Here is a 23,752-nt window from a genome sequence, read left to right as displayed (position 1 = left end):
CATACTGAGTTTGAGAACTGTAGAGCTTTAGAAATTAGAAATAGCAATAGATTTTTACTGGACTATGTTCTGTTTGCTTTGGTGGTGATTTTATTTTTTAATACAAATATGAATCTCTCAGCCCCTAAGAAACTTCCTTTAATTTATCAAAAAACATTATCAGTTGCAAAACTGCTGGTATATTGTGACCACAGGCCATGACAATCCATTGTGTTCTCCCCAAACCTCTTCTTGTTCCTACATTATTTTCTATGGGAAATTTCCCTTTAACACAGTTCACTTCACAACCACAAAGCACAGATGTCCATCTCCTTACTGCACTCCTCCCTTTCCACCACCAGTTCTATGGGACTGCAGCTCCTGGAGAAGCAATAAAACCAGGACATTACCTGCTGCTCACTACTCACAAAACCAGTCTTAAAGGACTATGCATTTTTGGCAAGAAACAAGCAAATTAATTTAAATTCAAATGCTATGTCAGGACTCATTCATTTGGTGCTCGAGTAAGAAAGATCCAAGTTTTCTAATCAAGATACTTCACTGTGCCTTTAAAAGTTTTTATCTTACATATCTTCATTCTCCACACTTTAGTGTGGGTTTGTTTCAGTAATTAGGGAAATAAAAAATAAGACAAAACCAAACCAAACAACCTGGAAATTTATCACAGAAATGCTGTATGAAGCCAATTCAATACTAAATTAGACATTCAAAATCTAAAGTATGGAGAGGTACAGTAAATTGTCATAGCATTGCAAGCAAAAATTTCTCAAGAGTAGAGATGGAATGATCACAAGAGCTACTGATATCCTGAGATTTCAGAAAAAAACTCACTCCCAAAGCTCTCTTGAACTCTTCCAGCTGCCGCACTTACCAGATCAAATGCTTCTCAAGAGTTTCTGCAATGATATTGTGCCTTCTCAGTGTAATGACAAAGTGAACTTCTTGGCAATATCCACCTCAAACTTCCTTTCCCACTGCTAGCTCTCCAAGTCCAGAGGTGTTGGAAATCCAATCCTGGACAGCCCCAGGACAGACAGAATCTCTCACTGTTTTGGCAGGTCATAGCTGCCAAAGCTAAACTGAAAGAAAATTATATTTTCTGTGTAAGACTTAATCTATTGTAGTAAAAAATACATTAAATACAGCAGCCAAGTTCAAATTCTGGGAACTCCCACAAAAACCACATTGAACTATCAACAGTTGTCCTGATTCTGCCAGATGACATCTTCCCTTGAACACTTTCGATATAGGAACATTGTTGACAGATCTTTCTGAATACCCTGTATTCACAGAGTACTAGAGGCAAGAGGCTTTCCTGGAAGAGCAGAGATAGGTGCTTGACAAATAAACCCAATCCAAACAGTTATTCCCTATTTCCTTCAAGAAGAAATAGCAGACAGAAGATCCCACAGATTGCATGCAGACTACGTGCTGCCAGTTAAACCATGTTTAGCTATGGAATGTTAACCAAGTAAACTAATTATACCCTCTGGTCTTCCTACCTTTCTAGATATAGATATATTTAAATAAACCACAGGACTTTTGTCACTTTAAATATGTACTTTTTGTTTACTATTTGAAGATACTTGCATTCCTGTTTTTTATGTTACTGAAAATTACCTTCCAAATTGATGTGCTCCCTAGAAGATAAAAAGGTCTCCCATATATTCCCGGGGTTTTGGATAATCCCATCGGGCCAATATGTAATTGGTTTGTAACTTAAATATTTTGTGCTAGTTTTGTTTGCATAGTAAATTTAATGTAGCATCACTAGTCCTTGAAGTTCAAAGACCTGGGATTATATTGCCTGTCTTACTTCCATCTCAGTTCAATGAGCATTTAATCACATCAAATTTCAGCTCTGTCTCAGCCTCAGGTCTTTATACTCATTGTTCCTTAATGTTTATAAACCTAAAAATATGAGTTTTGATGTCCATCCCTATCTTGATAACTCTTTTTAAAGCCTCTACAATGCTTTTATTTTAAATATCTTTCTAAGAAAGTTACTATTAATTTTATCTTTTTTTTTTTCTCTCTTCATTCTTATTTCCTTTTTCTCTATAAAGTTATATCCAAAATGTGAGGTGGAGAGTGGGTTGAGATTTAGTAACTGTTTTTTGTTATTCTTACTTGTGATTTAATTATATATTTGCTTCTGGTCAGCAATGACTGCAGTGAAATTTTAGAAAAAAAAGACCTGGCTCACTCCCAAATAGGAGACTGTAAATGCTGCTAGTTTTAATCTCTAGGAGGAAAATATTTAGGATAATTGAAGAGCATTTCAGACATAAAGAAATATACAGGACCAAATTTAATTAAGGAACTAGAGCTGCCAGATAGTAATTAAATGTTTTAAATCTATAGCTGTGTGAGAAAACATTGGTCACAATAGTAATTCTTTGCAGATTAAAATGGCTGCTTGGGTTAGACGAATTTAAATTTCCATATATCTGTGACTATATAAATTTTACCAAGAAAAGAAATTATGTGCTAATCTATATTCAGGTGATCTCTTGAAATGTTGTTGGCAGCCTTAACCAGAGGATGCAATCACAGAGAAAGACAGACAGGAATAATGCCAATGTTTAGGGAAGATATGCCTGTCAAAATATGGAACACCGAATTATAAAAAACTGATTCCATAATGAAGTTATTTGGCTTTTAAAGTGATTACAGTTTAGAAATCCTCTCTACTAATTCACTGTGCATCACCACAGGACATTTTGACTTACTTAGACAGCAGCTGCACACCATGAATCAATGCAAGGAAGGCTGAATGAAACAACACGTGACTACAGTTTTATGCTTGACATGGTCCTCATACGAACACTTCAAATACAGAGACAACCCAGGGGAGATCCTATATTTTTCAGATTTCTTTTTTCTCCTAAATCAAGGAAAGAGTCTTTTGCAAGCATACTTGATCAGGATATAAAGTCCAGAATGTGGGAGCTGCATGAAATGTACTATATATAAAATGTTGTATACATATATATATATACATAGAATATATCTCCTCAGCAGTGCCATTCTTCTTCAAGCACAAAATATAGTACTGCAGGAAAAAACCAATTATACCTGTTTACATTCTCCATAAGAACAATATTGTCACAGTGTAGAGCAGGTAGCATCAACCCTTGAGATGGATCTGGGTACCAGACCATGTGGATTTTTTCTGTGTTTTATTTATGGGCTGGAAGAGACTGGTCTGTCCATGTTCTCACTGAGGGTTTGGCTAACTATGAACAAGGTATGAACTCTGCATAACTGTAGAGCTACAGTCTAGCTTAAATGGTTCTATGAGATCCCAGCTCCATTTGCCACCATTATCAGTGTTTCTGAACTGTAAGCTGCTGTCAATAGGGTCTAGAGAGAATAATTAGAAAGCACCGTGTCTTTGAACTGCACAGGACTGGAAACCATGGAGGATGGTTAGCTGGCCATTCCAGCTGCAGCTTCACAGTATTGCAGTTCAGCATTCAGGTCACAGTCAAAAGTTCTCCATGCTGTCTAGGTTGGAGTTCCTTTTCCATAAATGCTGTGGTTTGGATTTTGTGGCAGGATAGACCCACCCTGATAAGGCCTAAAATCCAGTCAAGCTATCATGCAAGCTATCATGCAAGATCAACTTCTGGAGCCAGGTCTTGGTATTAATTATGCTAAAACCATCCTGGTTCACTAGACTTCAAAGACATACTCCGATTTTTGAAGTCTGATTTGACAGATAAGGTGATAGTTGGCCTGTAAAGTGATAGTAGTCAATCACTTTATACTATAAAAGTTCAGTCCCCTCTCATACAGTCAGGTTCTTCTGACATAACAATCTTCTTGGGTTGTGTGTGTGGAGATTCCTCCTTTGTCTGGGGACACCCTCCAAGGATACTCCTCGAGGCTGAGAGAAAGAGATCTCCCCATGAGCATTGGTATGGGTGAGTTACATCAAATCTCTACTTAATAATTATTTCTTTTTGCTAGCTTTAGTATAACTGCTTCAATAATTGCTTTCTTACAGTGCTTCTTTATGCTATATTATACTCTACTAGTAGATTTTTAGCTATTGTGTAGTAAATAGTTCTGATTAAGATCTTTTGTCTGATCATTTGTATAAATAAATTATTAATTTTATATAAATATTCTCATTTTGCCAATCATTAAAAACTGCAAGACAAAAGTTGTTCAATCACACCTCTAATAATTCCTTAAATTTAAGCCTTTGACATAATCCAAGGCTAAGATTGGATTCAGCCGTACCTAGACTGCTCTCTGAGCAGGGGTTTAGAAAGCAAGGGAGTCCTTTCTGCAGGACTCCTTTCTGACTAGACAGCAGGACTTTTAAACAAATTTTATCTAAACCTTCCACTCCCAGCCGTGACAGATTTGTGACTAAAAACCAGCATTGATAACACAGTGGTGCTTTGGCTATTGTTGAGCAGGGCTTACACAGCATCAAGGCCTTTTCTTCTTCTCACTCCACCCCACCAGCGAGCAGGCTGGAGGTACACAAGGAGCTTGGAGGGGACACAGGCAGGACAGCTGACCCCAACTGACCACGGGGACATCCCATACCATATGGCATCATGCTCAGCATATAGAGCTGGGAAAAGAAGAAGGAAAGAGAGGATATGTAGAGTTATGGCATTTGTGCACCTGCCTGCTGATGGGAAGTGGTGAATTAATTCCTTGTGTTTGCATAAGCAGTTTTGCTTACCTATTGAACTGTCTTCATCTCAAACCATGAGTTTTTTGCTTTTGCCCTTCTCATTCTCTCCCCCATCCTACTGGTGGGAAGTGAGTGAGCAACTGGATAGGCACTTAGTTGCTGGCCAGGGTCAAACCACCACATTACAGGTAGCAGAGATCTTTCAGTTTTTACTTCTAAGTTTCTAGTTTTAATTTCTGACACGCAACATTTTCAGGTTTGGTACCTGACTACAGAATTATGACAAGACAGCTAGCAGTTTTCTCAAAGTTTCAGAGTATATCAGCCCAAAATATTAAAGTGAGAAACTCAACTTCTATATTTAGAAAAAGTTTTTAATCCTTAATACGTAAGAGTCAGAAACAAAACAAAATCTCACACTTCTAAAACCACATTAGTATTCTAGCATCCAAGAGTCACCACTTTGAGCACCAATATGCCTTTCTCCTCCAAGTGAACAACCCAGTTTGGTTTTTAGCCATCATCGATGTACTTCATAGTTCTGGAGATGGCCTTGCACGCAAAAACAGACCGAGAAATTCCCTGTGTGCCACAGGCACACTCTGGCCATTGGACTGGCACCATGCAGTGAGGTCTGCCAGTCTCCTGTCAGTGGCCACAGGCCTTCCTCTATCTCCAAGTGCTGAGAGAAGGCCACAGGCAAACCCACTCTCCCATTCACGCTTGCTGGCATGGATACAGCTGGGCTCCTGCTGCCCGAGGGGATGCACACACTGTTTGCCTCCTGGGGAAAGGAGTCTGACGGGACACAGACAGAGGGACAGACAGGGACACCAACACACACCCATGTCCCAGCTCTCTTGGTGGCGGCAGGACCTGCTGTCCCCGTTTATACCAAGCCCCTCAAGATCTGAGCCCCTCAAGATTTGCACAGGTGTTTGTGTCAAACTTTGAAATTGTTTTTTAGTTGTCATTCAGTAGCTGCAGCTGGACAGTTATGCTAAGCAATTGCATTGTGAATGCCATACACTTGGCTAATCTTTTGTTTAAAGAAAAATAGAAGACAATCCCAAGATGAATGGGCTGCCTGGACAAGAGCCAGCAGAACTGAGCAGTAACTAGGGGAAAGAGAAGAGTCCAGAGAAGGGCGATGAATCTGGTGAAGGGTCTGAAACACAAGTCTTACGAGGAGTAGCTGAGGAAGTTGGTGTTGTTTAGCCTGAAGAAGAGGGGACCTTATCGCTCTGCAGCTACCTGAGAGGAGGTTGTATCCAGCTGGGGGTCAGGCCTCTTCTCCCAGGAATTAGCCATAGGACAAGAGGACATATAGTCTTAAGCTGTCACCAGGGGACGTTTAGCTTGGACATTAGGAAGAATTCCTTCACATAAAGGGTAATTAGACATTGGAATCGGCTGCCCAGGGAGGTGGTGGAGTCACCATCCCTGAAGCTGCTCGAGGAAAGACTGGACGTGGCACTTAAGTGTCATGGTCTAGTTGACGTAGTGGTGTCCGGTCATGGGTTGAACTCGATGATGTCAGAAGTCTTTTCCAACCATGGATTCTGTGATTCTGGGAAAGGTAATTCCAGCAGTGAGACGCCGCGACCACCGACTCACAGACCACCTACTCGAAACAGATCCCACATTTAAGTAGAGGGAAGAACTGCGCCTGCGGGCTAATTGGCACGAGAAGCCAGAGATATAACTAGCAAGGAGGGGTGCGAGTACTAACTGACAGAAAAGCCATGCAATTCGCAAACAACAAACGCTGATGTTTGTTTGCTGAAACGCACGAACAGCGCGAAGCTTTGCTGCCGGTGGAGCCGGCCCTGAGGGGGCTCGGGGCAGCGCCGTGCCCGCCGCGCTGCCCCTCCCGTTGCCATGGCGGCCGCGCCGAGCGCTGGCCCCGCCCCGCCCGCCGCTCGCCACCGCCTCCCGAAGATGGCGGACGGCGGGGCAGCGCCCGCGCAGCGGGACGGGGACGTGCCCGCGGCCGGCGCCGGGGCCATGGTCGGGGCCGCCGGCGGCCGCAGGGATCGGCAGCCCCGGAGCAGCGGCCGCCCGCCTAGCGCCCGGGATTTGCAGGTGAGAGGGCGGCGGTGGGCGTCGCGCTGCCGGGGCGGGGCCGGGCGGGGCGGAGCGCCGCGTCCCCTCGGGGGCGCCCTAGGCCTTCCCTGGGGGTGCTTCAGGCCTTCCGTCGGGCCGCCCTGAGGGGAGTGGTCGGTGCGTGGGTTCCCAGCCGGGGCCGCCTCGCCGTGGGCTCTTTCCATCCTTCCGACGCCCACGCCCCTTCTGAGGCTGGGATGGGAAGGATGCCCCTGGAAGAGCACTAGGCCCCTTGGGAAACGGTGGGTGGAACTGGGCGGGAACTCTTCAGGGAACTGGAGGGACTCTCTCGACACTTCAGTACCTGGGTTCTAACTGTGCTTGAAGTTATTTTGGCGCCATTGTATTTCCTAATTATTTGGTAGGAATGTCTTCTCCCGCACGACAATGTCAGTCTCCGCAGATGTGGTGTAAGACTAACGACAAGACCTTTTCCCAGGCGTACATGGGAAGAGTGGAGTGTGATCACAAATGTAACTCAGCACTGGTATTTAAAGGCTTGATTACAAACCCTTTTAGCAGTATTCAGTTTTTGTGTGTGACTTTGACACTGCATGAAGGGTCAAAATATTTGAGCAACAAATCGATTGGAAAACAGGTGAAATGTTTAGTAACTGAAAGTGCCCGTTTCATTTAATTGTACATAATTAACAGAGAAAAATGGATATAGGTTTTTCTTTTTTACCTTGGTTGCTATTTGTAATCTTCATCTTGCTGAGATTAATTTTGCTACAATCATAGAATGATTTGGGTTGGAAGGAGCCTAAAGATCTGCTTCCAACCCCTCTACCATGTGTAGAGAACCTTCCACTAGACCAGTCTGCTCAGAGCCCCATCCAACGTGGCCTTGAACACTGCCAGGGATGGGGCATCCACAAATTCTCTGGGAAACCCACAAATTCTCTGAGAAACCCATTCTGGTGCCTCACTTCCCTCTGAGTAAAGAATCTGTTCCTAACATCTAATTTAAATTTCTGCTCTTTTAGTTTAAAACCATTCTGCCTTGTCCTAGCACTATCTACCTGTGTAAAAAGTCACTCTCTGTCTTTTTTATAAGCCCCCTTTAAGTGCTGAAGGGGCACGCTGAGGTCTTACTGGAGCCTTCTCTTCTTCAGTATTATTGTTGCATTAATCTCCAGTATTGCCTTATTACTGTTACAGTATATAACAGTAATAAAGTCTGTGTTGATACTTTTGGTTCATAAGGTGTTAGTCAACTGCAGCAGACCAGCATTTTGGGTTGATTCTTATGGATAAAGTGCTAAAGCCCAAGGAAAGTACCCTCCTGGATCAGAGTAGCTGACCATCCATCCATCCATCCCTGTACTTGATATGTTGTGGCACTGTAAAAGATGCAATGTGAGGAATGCACAGAAGCCTTTTTATGCTCCCTCAGCATCCCTGAGTTTTTGGATTAGGGATGGTACAGGGTACATCTTTGCCTATTCTGTTTAGTGTCTGCTCTTGGACATGTTGTCTGTGACTTACTCCATCAGCTTTACATATCTAAAAGGTGTTTGCTTGTTTTCTCAGATAGAATGGGGGGTTTTAGTGGTTTTCTTGAGTTGTCTTTTTACTCAGTTTAATTTTCTTAATGGGTATAATTCCTCAGCTCATATTTTTCCCTGCAGAAAATGCCTCACAATAATATGGGGTTAATATGTGTTTGTAGCAGTGTGTTTTGAAGGGCAGATGATGTTCAATTTTAATTTAATGTGTATTCCTTCAACATAAAACTGCAATGAAATTGTAGCCTAGTACCTTTTCTGATGTGTATGATATCAGTTGCATAATGTGAACAAAATGGTGTGGGTGCAAAACTGAAGATGATTCAACAAACAAAGTATTCAGGACAAAAGTAAGATTGCTAAAAAAATGGCATGTTAGATGTCCCTTGCACAAGTTCCTAAAAATGAACTTGCCAGTGATATGGCAGCTTTTAATGAATCTTTATGGAAAAGCTGTTGGGGTATTTGCAGTGATGTCTTGAATTCAAGCCAGCAAGGCTGAATTCATTCTTCATTCCAGTACAAGCTTATTTGAGTTACATTTTTTCAATTTCTATGTAAAATGTTTGTAACATTTATTATTTGCTGCCCAGTCTTATCAGAGGATTACGTAGCTATTTTAGTTTGTTAACATTAATGAGCTGATGCTTAATATCTACCTGTGTATATACTCTGTGATTCTGAATCTAATACAGGCTTAATGTAGCTAGTGAAGCAGTGTGAACAAGATGACAGCAGAGTACAAGTTGCAAGTCAGAATGGCATTTAAGCATTGTGTGGGGTTTTTTTCATAAAGCAGAAAGGAAACCGAATTTTAGTTGAGGTTTCTCACGTTGATGTTTCTAATCTTCTGGAGAGATGCACATTTCACATTAATTTTTGTCTTATTTCTGTTCAACATATAGTTCTAGAGTTGCAGACTTCTAAAGAGTTCTGTTTTCTACAGCTGGCCTTGGCAGAGCTATACGAAGATGAAGCTAAAAGGCAGTCATTGTGTTCTGACAAACCAACAGCTACAAAGATCAGTAACACAAAAGTGTCACAGAGGTAAGACATACTTTGTGCTTCAGAAAAGTGGGGATAGGTGCTATATTAGCTCACAAAACTTCATCATGCTTACTTGTTCCCCTCCTTGTATAAAAAACAATCTAAAGCAGTTCATAATCCAGAATTTTGAATTCCTGCAATAATGCATTGTCTGTCTTCTCAGAATGCTTTCTAAATTGTATTTATTTAAGAGCATTTGTGCTATGTGGTATTCCAGGAATTCCAAAACACTTTAAACCCACTTCAGATAAGACTAAGATGCTGTAAGTGAAATGCAGTGTTACGCTTTGTTTACACAGACAGAATTTGGAAATTTGCTGTCGGAAAAATACTGCAGTTACTGGCTTCTTCAGAATTCAGCAGATCAGTTGTTTGTGTGAAACTTGCAAGTGAGCTGCTTTCAGTGTTGTATTTTTGTCAGTACCTGATGAGACAAATAGTAATTTGGAAAATTATTAGTAGGTGCATTAGTAGGCAGCTATGGGGTGACAGAAATAAGAAAGACTTCTTAATTAATTTGTCTGGGTTGGGCAGGTGGAAGGAAAAACACATATCTATATACAAATCCAGGTTTTGCTAGCCTACAGTGTTTGCAGTTCACATAGCATTTGAAGATTCTGTGTAGTCTTGAATTTTTTATAAAGAAATTTTGCCAGTTTTTAATTAATTTTAAGTCATGTGAAGAAGTTTTTACATCATTACTGTCAGTGATGCCTTAACAAGTCTTGTATTTGGCTTGTCTTTTAATTGCTGCTGCCAGTATGGATCTCTGTTTTAAAGGAGTAAAAGAAAAGATCATAGTCACCAGAATCATGCTTCAAGTACATCTATAAATTCAGATCTCTTCAGGAAGAGAAATTTTAGCAAAGTGTGTGACACTTGGAAAATAATACCTGTTTTGGTGACTTTTTTTTTTGTTTTGGTGAAACCACTTCAGTTGACTAATCAACTACATAGAACAAAGTTTACAAACAAGTAAGCAAACAGCTTCATTTGCAGATACATATCGTGAAGTTTAAATTTCCTACTCCCAACCAAAGGAGGTACCATTTCTCAAATACTTCAGTGTGATAGTTGGCACACATGTGATCTTTGTTGGCAATCACACTGGAATCTGTCTGAGAAGAAGAGATGGCAGCTATGCCTGGTGTCCAAAACGAGATGTTTATTGTAGTAGACTTCAGTTTGCTCTCAGATGAGCAGTGTATTAATTGTAAGGAAACATAGTGCTGCTCTTGAAGTAACCTCCTCAGCTTGCCTTCCACAATTACAGGTATAGAAGATGCCTCTGAGCCCTACTGTCATGTTGTGTGAGCTCCTTAGAGAAACTTACAACTGTGGGCACAGAAACACAAACCCCATAAAACCTACAGTGCAACACAGGAAGAAAATAAATCATTGAAACTAAGGTTAAAAGTATTTCTACTGCACATGATCTAAGTCCATAATAATACATTTTTTTTCTGAGAAAATAATGAGAAGCAGATTCTTCACTGAGATGCAGAATTACATTGTTTCATCAAGACTGATACTTTAAAAAGAAATGGCTAGCTCTGCTACACTTTGGTTTCAAAGGTATAGTAAGCAGAAAAATTGCATAAATCTAAACTAGTGATCTGCCATTACTCATATAGCAGGCTGTAGGTACGTTATCCCATGGTAGTTAGCTGCCTCATATACATCTTATATTAATGATTTTTATCAAGTCCTGCAGGAAAAGAGCATATATCTGCGCAGCTTTCCTGGCATTGTGCAAGCTAACAACCCTGGATTCTGAAACAGCTGTTGAGCTTGCACATATCGTGTGTTATCTGTGGGACCACCAGTGGCATAAAGCAGAATTCTGCATAACCTATGCTAGAATAGAATAGTTCAGTTGGAATAGACCTGCAATGACCACCCAGTCCAACTGTTACTGCAGGATGACTCTGCCATACATGTGCCCTTTCCTGCTTATTCATTGAGAAGCATTCATGGCTATGTACCTTGGCAAAAAAAAAAAAAAAAAAAAAAAGTTCAGAAAAACTACAACAACTTGATATCCTTCGTTTTTGAAAAGGAATTAGTTTCAGAAGTTAGGTGTAAATTACTTAGTAAAGTGTATGTACCAGTCATCTTCAAGCGTTTCTTTTATTCTCTTGGCAGTCTTAAATTGGATTCTCTTAGAAGGCTGAGAAAACCAGAGAGAAGCATGAGTGATGACAAAGAAAACCAAAGGTATTTTTAAACCAAAAAAAAAAAAAAAATTAACAATCGTGAAAGTGATTGGGGTTTTTGTCACATTCACACTTTGGTCCGTCCTGTGTTTTCAAAATGCATGTGAGCTAGGTCTGTCCTGCAAAGGGCTAGTAACTGCAGGGATGCCATGTGACTTGTTAGAGTAAGTGTTAGCAGCGCACAGCCGTGGTAAAACCATTAGCAGAATCTGACTGTAGTGATGTAGGACCTGTAGATGCCTTAACATGTGACTGTGTGGTTGTAAAAATTGTAACTTACACTTGCACTCAAAAAATTTTTTGCCTTTTCTCAAAAATCCTGAGTTGTTCTTTGTATCCCTTGTTCAAATATTTGAGTACTTCCTTTCTTGAATGAATGACAGTTATGAGGATTCTTGTTTCATCTCCTTACCACTATCATTCTTTTAAATCTAATAATTAAAGATTTTCCATATAAATGGCAGTTGAGATAATAAATATGGATTTATGTACAAAGGGAGATGTTACTAAGGGATTGACAGTTATGTGACATCATAAAAGCATTATGGTTGTAGAGTACCTTCAAACCGAATACTGGTTTTTTGGTAACTGTAAAATATGGTGGAGTCAACACATTTTGAAGTCTTTAGCCTGAGAGACAGTTTCACATGGATTAATTGATTTACCTTGCCCCAAGTGGTTAAATGTAAATGTTGAGAAAAACAGGAAGCACTTATTAGTTATTAATGTTTCCTGTAATCAAAGACAAAACACTCAGGTTTGCCAGATTATGTATTTATATACAGATTTTTTTACAGCATCTGTTCTGTTGGTATTTAGAGATTATAATGCCCTTCTCAAGGAATATCTTGATCTTCTTAATCAAACAGATACAGTTTTGAACTATCAAACTATTTTGAATTATTTGTAGTTTAACATTTCATCTTCAAGAGCTAGTAATGGGACTGTGGTGAGGAAAAGAACCCACAAATTAGCTTTCACAGCAGTTTCTGCAGGTTTTAAAATGCCTTGAAAGGTTAATTAAAGTTATTTAAAAATTTCCATTGCTGGTGTTGGCAGGAATGGAAATATGCTAGATCTGTGAATTAAAAAATCAAATTGTGGCACTGGTCCGGTTTTCCAGAAAAAGTTTCACGTTTGTTCTGCCAAGGTGAGATTAGTTGTGACTATATTCTATCCAGCCCAGGCACAGTCCCATGCACAGGAGTTTCCCTGAGGAGATGTGCCTTTCTGTGAGCAGGTGACATCCACATAAGATGCACGGCTGCATCAGGACTGTGTTCTCTTATAACATATGGCCCTGCTCTCTGACCTCTGAGATCTGGTTGGTTATTAGTGAAATGTCTTTGCAGTAATGTGCTTGGATTACTGGGAAGGTCAGAACCAAATGGAAAATTTCTGTGATCAGAATGAAAGGGTTTTGTGCCAAATTTGTCTCTTTGTTAATTTTTTTTTCTTTTGATGGAAAGATAAAAATTATGTTTGTCATTTAAAGCATTGTTGCTTATGTACATTACTGCTCTAAAGATTTTATTCAGGTGATTCAGAATATAGAGGATTACAGATTTCTGGGGCTTCCAGTAATCCGAGTAAAATTGTGGCTGAACTCTTCAAGGAAGCAAAAGAACATGGGGCTGTCCCGTTAGATGAAGCCTCAAGAGCATCTGGTGATCTTGGTAAAGCTAAGGTAAAAGTTAAAAGCTGCTTTGATCTCTCTTTACATTAGTGTCTCTGAAACTCATCAAACCACATCAGAGCAAGTCCGCCTTTTTGTTGTTTTCAAATAGCAGAGGGTGTGCTCAGCACAATTGTGTGTTATTGTCTGTGCTCCAGTAGCTTGATCTAGAAAATAAACAGGGCAAGAACCAAACAATTTCAGAGGAAATCATTAGACATCATCATGAACTGGAATTATTTGCTTTGTTTTTAATTATAATTGATTACAAAAGAAATCAGACTAAATTTGGATCCCAAATAAAAATCTCTTACCTGTAGAATTGCTCTAGAGGGTAGTGGTCAACAGTTCAGTGTCCAGATGGAGATGGTATCCATGCTGGGATTGGTGCTGCTCAATGCCTTCATCAGTAGCACAGACAGTGGGATCAAGTGCACCCTCAGCAAGTCTGCAGATGACACCAGACTGAGTGTTGTGGCTGACATGCCTGAGGGCTGGGATGCCATCCAGGGGAACCTGGACAAGCTGGAGAAGTGGACCCATGGGAACCTCATGAGGTCAACAAGACCAGGTGCAAAGAGCTGCACCTGTATCAGGGCAACCCCCAGTATCAATACAGGTTGAGACATGAACAGATTGAGAGCAGCTCTGTGGAGGTGGACCTGGGGTACTGGTGGATGAAAAGTTAGACAGAACCCAGCAATGTGGACTCACAGCCTAGAAAGCCAAACATATCCTGGGCTGCATCACAAGAAGCGTGGCCAGCAGGGTGAGGGAGGTGATTCTGCTGCTGTACTTCACTCCAGGTGTGAGACATCACCTGGAGTACTGCATCCAGCTCTGGTGTCCTCAGCACAAGAAGAACATGGACCTGTTAGAGTGACTCCTGAGGAAGACCACAAAAATAATCAGAAACATAGAGCATCTCTCCTATGAGGACAGGCTGATTGTTCAGCCTGGAGAAGAGAAGGCTCTAGGAAGACGTTATTGCAGCCTTCCAGTACTTAAAGGGGGCCTATAAGAAAGATGGGGACAGACTTTTTAGTAGAGCCTGTGTTGATAGGACAAAGGGTAATGGTTTTAAACTCAGAGCATAGATTCAGTCTAGATATAAGAAAAATTTTTTACAAGTGTAGTAAAACACTGGATCAAGTTGCCCAGGGTGGTCATGGATGCCCCATCCCTGGAAACATTCAAAATCAGGTTGGATGAGGCTCTGAGCAGTGTGTTCTAGTTGAAGATGTTCCTGCTTGTTGCAGGGGAGCAGTTGGTCTAGGTGACCTTTAAAGGTCTTTTCCAACCCAAAACTGTTCTTTGATTCTTATGTTTGAAAAGGTGTACAGAATAGAAACTGAAATGCATCACACAAAGCTTGCGTAGCCTGATTATGCTTACTAGGTATAATTTTCCACTTAGAAAATACATGTTATAACAGAGTATTTGGTTTTTATCACAGGAGCAAGTTTGTGGATGCTTTTTTTTTTTGCACCTAGATAAGAATTTTAATAAACTGTTTCCGATAATTATTTCAGTTAAGCTTTTCTATGTATTTTTTTCAGTCATTTTCTGGTGGTGGATATAGATTGGGTGACTCATCACAAAAGCACTCTGAATACATATATGGAGAAAATCAAGATGTAAGTAAAATTCTGAATAGCAGAAAACAGAACCTCCAACAGATGCCTGTTTAATCACGTTTACAACTTTAAATGTCAGTATTACTGTAACTATGTCTATGAGTAAAAAATAATACCTAAATATTAGGTGTGTTAAGTAGAAATTGTTAAAGTGTCCAAAGAGAACAGATGTTCATTGGATATCCCTAAGGCCTCCATTAAGGGATTGTCAGATGTAAATTACTTTGAAATTCTTAGCACCTTCCTTTCGGTTACTTTCCACCAGGTGTTGTTCTGCATTCTCTTTGCTATGCTGACATTTTAATCCTCCTGGGAAATGATTGTTCTTGTGGCTCACATAGTAGCCAATCTCAAACTGGAGGACATTGTTGTATTCTAGGAAAGGTGAAGCAGCATGTTAGAGGCCTTTTGTCATTGTCTGGCCTTTCTTTCCTATCAGTTAAAAAGCAGAATGTGAGGAAGAGGGTGAGAAGAAACAAAGTTCTCTGCACTTTGACATTTTTGTGAATGGCTGGAGAAAGTGTTAAGCTCATTTAGAAACAAACCCAAGAAATAAGGCCAAGAGTTGAGTGAGGATGTGGTTCTGGCTGGGTGGTGCCTAAGTAATCCTTCTGCTCTCCAAGTAATAGCCATCTGTACTCAGCCAGAAACCTGTTGCGGTGGGCTTACTGTAACTGGGAGCAGGGGTAGTTTTCTGAAGGAAGGCCAGTTTTACTGGCTAGGGAAGGGTAGTTATGCTGGACTTCCAGGCAGTTGCAAGGAAGAGGTACAGGCTCTGAAGCTGAAAGGCTCTGGCTGGACCTTATATGTAGCAAAATAAGTAGGGAGGGAAGGAGGCTGATTTCCTGGATTCCCAGCATTTGAACTGAAGGGAGCTAGTATCAAATTAATTGGAGGTCAGCATGTTATAATTTGAGGAAAGAGTAGTTTTGGCAGTATCAGCAGTAATTTGTAATTTTATGGGTTTATTTCTTAATTATCAACAAAAATGTGTACTGCTTTTAAAAGTAATTGGAACGCTGTGAAGATGCAGTCACTGTATCATACTTTATGTCATGGATAGGACATTAAGAGATTTTTTTCCTCATGTGTAAAAGTGGTCTCGAAGTAGATAGTAGTTATTTGCTTTTTTAAAAAAAAATCTAACAATGAAAGTTACAGTCCAGTGCTCTGTTCTTATTTTGTCATTTTCATTCTTGTTTGTGATCTGGTACAAAATGTGTTAAGTGTAGATCAAGGCTTGTATAACTAATCTGTATGAAATTGTACTGCTTTGTTTGTCTGTCTTCACTTCTTTTTTTATTTCGCTGTTTAAATTTCATAGGTTCAAATTTTGCTGAAACTATGGAGGAATGGCTTCAGTTTAGATGATGGCGAGTTGAGATCCTATTCAGACCCAATAAATGCTCAGTTTCTTGAGTCTGTTAAAAGAGGGTAAGTTAAAATGGCAACTTGTTTGATGTATGACTTTCAAGTGAGGTGAAGAAAAATGCTTTCTCCACACGTTTATAATTATTAAAAGCTCCAGGCTTCTTCTCTGCCTGCACCCATAAAATGTATGCATGGGGTATTTAAAAATTTGGAATACTTTGCTTCCTCTGGTGGTTTAAGTCTGAATAGTACTTGTTACTGCAGCTTTTAGTTTCACATATTTTGTTTGCTCATTCTGTGTTTCGACTGTCATTGTATTTTAGGTTTTGACTGTCAGCTCACTGATTTTTTTTTTCCTTCCTTTACAATGAAATTGATTCATAAAACAATTGAGTGTAACTTTCAAACTAAACATACTATTAATATTGACTCATACTGTGTGTGTACATTTTGTATAATTTCATTTTGCAGTTCAGAATGTAATTGGGAAATCTTTTATCTTTTTAATTAAGGGAAATTCCTATGGAACTGCAGCGACTTGTTCATGGTGGCCAGGTTAATTTGGATATGGAAGATCACCAAGAGCAAGAATATGTGAAGCCCAGACTGCGCTTCAAAGCTTTCAGTGGTGAAGGACAAAAACTTGGAAGGTGAAAAAAGCTAGATTTTCTATTCTGTGCTCTGTATTCATATCCTGTTTCATTCCTGTGACTGAAAATTTCAGACTACTTTGTCCAAAAGTGCATAATTTCTATTCACCCAGGTTGGTCAGAGTAAACAGTAATGTGACCTCAGCTCTGCCAATTGTGAGCTTTTTCACTTAACAATTATAGCCTTTGAAGCATCTTATCCAGCTGACTTGATATTAACTGTTGAACTGTACATAATTCTAGGTTTCTGGTCATCATTGCATTTATTCATATAATATATTTGATTGCCCAAAAAAGGTATTACTGATGTGCTTCTTCAAGTAATTTAATTCAATAGATGATTCTTTACTGTTTCTAATCTATTTCCATCTTTTTAAAAAGGAGGAAGTATGCTCAGTAAAACTGAGAAGAGGGTAAGCTCTTGTAGAGGTGAAATGGGGAACAATTGTATATGATAACTTCTTTGCCTGAGCACTTGCCCATATTGTTGAAGAAAATAGCTGGGCAAGAGGGGAGGTTTCACATATAAGACAATGTGCACCCAATTGTGTGGCATTTTTGTTTGTTTGGGTAGCTGATGAAGTCTCAGGTATGTAAGCAATAAAAGGAGGAACCAAATGGTTATCTCCAATCAGAGCTATATTTATCTATACTAACTGTAAAAAAGTCCACATGCTCTGTGGTGGTGATCAATGTCTTGTTAATATCATTTGTACTCCAAAAGGGTGAGGGATGCTCAGAATCTGAAAGCAATTCCTAAAGCAGTTTGTGTCAGTTTAGTGCACTATAATGGTGTATGATTAGTTTTGAATATAGTCCAGGAGATATGTATGATATATGAATCTTAGTATCAGAGGCATTTGTCATTTCATGCTCCATAAGCATAAACAAATATAGTTCTATTTGTACTTGGTTACCTATTTAAAATCATGCAAATGTAATGATATCAGAATTATAAGGCAAATAAATATGAAATATTGCAATCATTGACAAGAAACTACAAAAGCATTATTTCTGTCTATTAGAAAAGCCATATTTATGCTTGGTTCAGATAGCTCTGAGAGGATTTTCATTGCTCATTTGTACTAGCTGTACACGGTAGTTATTCAATGAAAAACACAACTGAAAAATTCAGTTCTGGTTTGACTCAATTAGTAACAACTGGTTTGTTTGGGTTTTTTTTTCCAATTTTTTAGCCTTACACCTGAAATAGTCAGCACGCCTTCTTCCCCAGAGGAGGAGGAGAAATCCATTCTTAATGCGCCTGTTCTGATTGATGATTCCATGCCAGCAACTAAAATTCAAATTAGATTAGCAGATGGAAGCCGATTAATACAAAGATTTAATCAAACACACAGGTAAATTGATTCTGCATCAATGCAGGTAACAGTAACTGTTTTGATAAGTTTGTGTTATGTCATTAAATGAGTATCAGCAAGACATCAAAAAGGGGGAAGTAGAGCTTCACTGAAATGTATAGCTCTGTCATTTCATTACATGGATATACTGATAAATTGACTGTCAAAGCAAAATTCTGTATTTGAAAACACAAGATATTTGATAACTGCAAAGTCAGAACCTTCTATAACCAATTATGTCCAGTGATTTTTTTAAGGACACAGCACAAGCCATAACTGTTCTCAGGATGACTGAAATCTGGACAGCCCTACTATGTAGTCATCCCAACCCTGGGCCTTTCTTAGGAGGAGCAGGTGCATGACTCAGAAAACACTGTGAAAACACTTTATTGCAAAGTGTTTTTGCAATAAAATATGGTGGAAATATACATTCCAAAATGTGGAATATAGTCCACACTTTGGGCAGAGAAATCCTGTGACCCATAATCAAGAGCTCCAGCTTTCTACCTTGTTAAGAGCGTGGCTAAACATGACATGGGTTCTAAATGTGGACTGCAGCCCATTTGCAGAAGGGTGTATAGACACAACATGTTTATTTGCAATTCCAGCAGTGGACTGGACATAATACTGAGAACTAACTTTTGTTTTGTTTTGGATGGTCGACTCCTAATGTGGCAATGTGGGAATTTGGTGGGATTTTTAGATCTGTTAGTAGCTTGCTTGCTCTGATTAGAGCTTGCCACCAATTTTATTGACATTGTTGGGGCAGTGCCACAAATGGTGTTGGCCAACCCCATTTATTTACCTGAGAGGTTGATTTAGTACAAGGTTCTGCAAAGCTCTGCTTTCTACTACGTGGCTGAGAGAACTGTGGGCAGAGGGCAGAGATTTGGGCAGTAGTCCACCAATGCTTAAACAGAATTCAAGCCAACCTTGATTTGAAATCTGCACCATTGTGTTAGAGCACAGGTGAAACACAATCCTGACTTGGAGGTGGTCTTAGCAGTTCCATGTTAATATTTTTACATGGGCAGTTCACCTGTTTCCTCCTTTTCCTTCTTGCTTAGAATAAGGACAATGTGTGGCTTCGTTCACCTGACAATATACGCAGACAACAATGAGGCAATTTTAGCTGAGATGCCAATAGGGAGGAAGATACAGCAATAATTTTTGATACTTTAGCAAACCTGATAACGTAAGCTGATAGTACAGGCCCGGATCCTTTCCTCACAGCCCCTCTGCAGAAGTGACTCAGAGAAACCTTAGGGCTCGTTGGGAGCCTCTGTAGCCGTGCTGTGTGTTCTTCTGTCTGCATGAAGGGGTCAAAGTGGTAAACTTGCCAGTAACATCTGTAACCAAGGGTGTGCTGAGAGGAGCTTATTGTAATCATTATTAACTTTCTTTTAGCTGCAGATCTTTTTAGTTATCCTTGGCTTACGCATGATCAAAACCAGCTACTAAAGTGCATTGCTTATCTCAAAGGCCTTGAAGACTGATAGAAAGCTGAAGTCCCTGCTTATTGGCTACAACAAGTCTGCCAACTTAGTAGTTACAAAAGATGTTCAAAGATTTATTCTCAACTTCATGTCTTAGGGGAGAAACCTCAAATTTCAGATTTTTATCTCCAAAATACTATTTTCTTCATCCATGTCTTATAAAATTAAATTATTACTATTATACTGTTCATGCGATGGTTTTGTTAACTATTGTTCAGAAGAGCCAAGTGAAAGTAGGGGAAACCTCTTGCTATTGAAGTGCATTAATAATTCCCCCCTGCTTTCTCTTCAGTGTGACCATATGTTTTAAGATTCCTCCTTCCATTAATAATTTCATCTTTTTGGAATACAGTAACATGATCTGACTCTTGGGTATGGTCTTGTGCAGGGCTGAGGGTTGGACTTAATGATCCTTATGGGTCCTTTCCAACTCAGCATATTATGTGATTCTGTGAATTAATAATGAAATTTTTGATAGTGATGGTGAAATTACTTGACTTTCTGTGTTAGGTATGAGTTTGTAATATATTCCATGTTGCAAATTTTGTTTCTGTTATATGAGAAAACAAGCAACATTCATTTTAATTTTTCAGGATGTTTTTTACAAGAATCAGAAAATTTTTGTAGGCTACAATCATTAGTCATCTGGATCAAATTGAAATGTGAAATCTAGGACTTACTTAATGGTTTAGTCTGTTTGATGGTTTTGTCTGATCATCTTAATGTACAGATATATATCAAAATGGAATCATACACAGTTTTCATGTCCATATCCTTTTCACAGGATTAAGCACATTCGAGATTTCATTATCCAGTCCCGTCCAGCCTTTGCAACAACTGATTTTGTTCTTGTGACTACCTTTCCAAATAAAGAGCTAACAGATGAAAGCCTGACACTACAAGAAGCAGATATACTTAACACTGTGATTCTTCAGCAATTAAAGTAATCTTATGGTTGTTGTACAATATAGGGAGCCTGCTGTATTGTCATACAATATGTTTCCAACAGATGAAAGAAAGGAAATATCAGTGTCTTTTTATTTCCTCATTTCCAGGGATCAGATTTTTGGATTTCATGTCTTCCAGCTGTAACATATCTACCTTTTTTATTTTAATTCTCAACATTATTCAACCTTTTTTCAGTGTTAAAATTAAACTTTCATATGTTAGTATGTTTCAAACCACATCTTGTACTAAATGTGAAATGAGATAGGACTTTGAATCATTATTGTGAGAGGGGTGGGGAAAGGAGCATTTTGCTGAAGGGGACAGTATCTTTCATAGAGTTGGTAAGATTTGCACTATGGAAATGTTCTATGCTGCATTGACAAACAGCCATTTGAAAACTTAGACTGTAGGTTATGTTTACCTTCCAAATTGTATTAAGGTGTTCTTTTTAATAGGTTTACAGATAATTAATGCCCTAATGTAATTTTTGTATATTCTATTTGTAGTGTTTCATGGTGCAGTATAATATTTATATTCTAGTTTTTCTGTCATTTTCCTTGCATCGTTACTTGTATGAGTGAATCAGTCCAGGAGATGCAAACCTCAACTATTGCAGACTATAGTAGGTTGTTCTTACTGGTATTCTCATTGTTCTACATGTGATGAAAACAAATAAGAATTTCTTTCTTCTTGAAGGTAGAGAAATGTGAGAGACCACTGTGATCTGGGGAAATTATGTGACTTGGAGAAGGCTTGTGGTCACTTTGAATCTGTGTATGCGGTTGAAACCTGTGCAGCTACGTGATTCTTTGCACAGTTACTTAAATAACCCCAAACAAAAATACACCAAGGTGCACAAACACAGAACTTATCTGCTTTTGTGCGTGCCAGTGACAGCATAAACATGTTAATTGGTCATGTATTTTTGACCTGAATTTCAGGTCTTAATATTGGGAATTTTGGCCAAAGGCATTTTGTATTATTCAATGAGGATTTGGTTGTACAGCTTTCAGTATTCTTGTTTGGAAGCTGTATAATTAAAGCCCTTAATCTTTGAAATTATATATTTTTTCAAATAACTTGCCTCAATACTGCAGTAAACAGGTAGGAGTTTTGTGTTGGGGGACAACTGTCTGCTGTGATTTAGTAGTATGCAGTTTTATAGTATTTGGAGATTTGTATCAGACAAGTGGATCACACTCAAATGAAAGATAAATGGGCTGTTTCTCTTGTACTGATATATGTTTTAAAACTTGCTGTTTTCACTGATTACTTTGTTCTGAAAATATCAATATTTGTTTATTTATGCTAAGGTTATAATTTCTCAGTATATTCTTACATTTTTACCTCAAAGTAGATATTTGACTGAGTAAATTTTAAACATGCAATTGTATTTGAAGTATTTTGTTTTGCAGTCTGAATATCTGCATGATTTTAATCATAATTCATTTCATGTGCTAAGTAAATAAAGTTTTATGTTAAAGACCACAGGCAAGACTTCTTGTTTTATTTCAAATTTATGTTGTGATGAAGTGGTGATTGTGTTTTGTGCCAAGTATTTAAGCCTAGACAGAAAGGAATGGACACGTGCTACACATATATTTTATAAAGTAACAATTCTCTATATAAATGCAAGGCCAAAGTCAGTATTGTGGTATTGATCTTGGACAATCTGTGGTTTAGGCATATTTCAATTCAGAATATACTTAAAGTTACATTGCTTATTATTTCTGAAGACCATTACTAATTAAACACTGATGTACAAAGAACAGTGGTTAACTAAATTGTAAATATTTCAGCGCTTCTCAGCACTTTAAAACCTATGGAATGTTCCATCTCATAATTTTATGTCATACCTTTTATTATCATAAGTTCTCGCTCATGTAGCTAGTATCTTGGCATTTTTGGCACAAAACTGTTCTTTGAGTACAGACTTGTGTGGATACGCAGTTAAGGCTGGCTACAAGGGAGAAGGAACTCAGTAGAGGATGATGATCTTTCCCTCGCAGTAAGGCTGCTGAGCTTGGGAGTTTCTCTTAGCTTCCATGAAATACAGGTAATAATCCTATTGCTTGCTCTTGTAGGCAGCTTATGAAAGGCTCAGGCTTCACTTCTGCGTGTCTTCCCTAGAAATCCTTTCTCACACAAGAGTCAAACAAAACCTGAATATTTTCTTTTTAAAAAATCTCAGTAATCATTTATTCTGGATAAATGCAATGTTAGTTTTGTTGTTTTTCTTTTTTTTCAGCAGCACATCGAGAAGTTTGTAAATGTCCTGCTTTAATTAAACTACTGGGCACACTTGTATAATTAGCATTTATTAAGAGTTATCTCATGCTGTTCTTGCTCTTTGGTGAAAATCTGTGCAATATTAAATGAAGCGAGGAAGAGCACATAAGTGCTCCAAGGTGCTGTTTGCCAGCTCCCTGCTTAGTTGCTTGCACTAAGTTAGTGCTCACTTGGTCTTTAAATTGTGTTATTCTGTGCAGGGAGAAAAGACAGACATGCACCTTCCCCTTGCTTGTGCTGATTAAACCTGACAGACCTCAGTGGAGGCACGTGCTGTTCTGTGTGCAGGTGAGACAGGGAGCAGAGAGAGTCTGGGATAAATACTGAATTAATGACACACCAAAAGCAGTAAGCTTGTGGTGTTTCTATAGGATGGATATAGTTGGAATGGGTTCCTGAAGAGATTAAAAGTAGGACTGGTACTACTTAGCTGCTTAACAATTGTTTAAAAATAAATTTTGGAAACCCAAATATTAGTGCAATGATAAACAACAGTAGGCTGCAAATATGAATGTTTAGTAGACTGTAACAATCAGATCACTTGCATCCTTAATACAACCAAGCGTCAATTTATGAATCTGAAACCAACTGTGAAAGACACTAATAGCCTGGAAAGCACTGGCCCTGGAATGGAGTTGGATGACAGCAGAAAAACAGTGCAGCAGAACTGTTTACACCCCTTTTGAGGTTTACAGGTTTGGTTTTGTGACTGGAAGATGATTTTAATCCCTGTGTTTGTTATTGGTGAGTTTGATACTGTTTATGGTGCTGGTCCTGCTTTAGACATAGGA

At 39.0% G+C, this 23,752-nt stretch overlaps 1 protein-coding gene across 2 annotated transcripts; it reads left to right on the top strand.

The window, feature by feature from the left end:
* Positions 1–6,601: 6,601 nt before the first annotated feature.
* Positions 6,602–22,162, top strand: UBXN2B (UBX domain protein 2B). 2 transcript variants are annotated; one of them, XM_032707443.1, is made up of 9 exons: positions 6,602–6,745; positions 9,221–9,321; positions 11,467–11,538; positions 13,065–13,224; positions 14,772–14,849; positions 16,174–16,283; positions 16,733–16,870; positions 18,067–18,228; positions 20,509–22,162. In XM_032707443.1, the coding sequence occupies exons 1-9, from the start codon at positions 6,602–6,604 to the stop codon at positions 20,669–20,671; spliced, it is 1,128 nt and encodes a 375-aa protein (XP_032563334.1). In that variant the 3' UTR covers positions 20,672–22,162. The 2 variants fall into 2 exon arrangements, with proteins under 2 accessions (XP_032563334.1, XP_032563339.1); XM_032707448.1 differs by lacking the exon at positions 6,602–6,745 and adding an exon at positions 7,119–7,253.
* The last annotated feature ends 1,590 nt before the right edge of the window (positions 22,163–23,752 follow it).

Source organism: Chiroxiphia lanceolata, chromosome 1 (assembly GCF_009829145.1).
Source record: "Chiroxiphia lanceolata isolate bChiLan1 chromosome 1, bChiLan1.pri, whole genome shotgun sequence".
Classification (NCBI taxonomy): domain Eukaryota; kingdom Metazoa; phylum Chordata; class Aves; order Passeriformes; family Pipridae; genus Chiroxiphia; species Chiroxiphia lanceolata.
This window is presented reverse-complemented; position numbering and strand designations above follow the sequence as displayed.

What these genes read in the sequence shown, in the direction of transcription:
- UBXN2B (XM_032707443.1), top strand. Translation starts at nt 6,602, where the DNA reads ATGGCGGACGGCGGGGCAGCGCCCGCGCAGCGGGACGGGGACGTGCCC. An exon ending in TATATGGAGAAAATCAAGAT is followed by an intron (nt 14,850 to 16,173) that starts GTAAGTAAAATT and finishes TAAATTTCATAG; the next exon opens with GTTCAAATTTTGCTGAAACT. An exon ending in CTTGAGTCTGTTAAAAGAGG is followed by an intron (nt 16,284 to 16,732) that starts GTAAGTTAAAAT and finishes TTTTTAATTAAG; the next exon opens with GGAAATTCCTATGGAACTGC.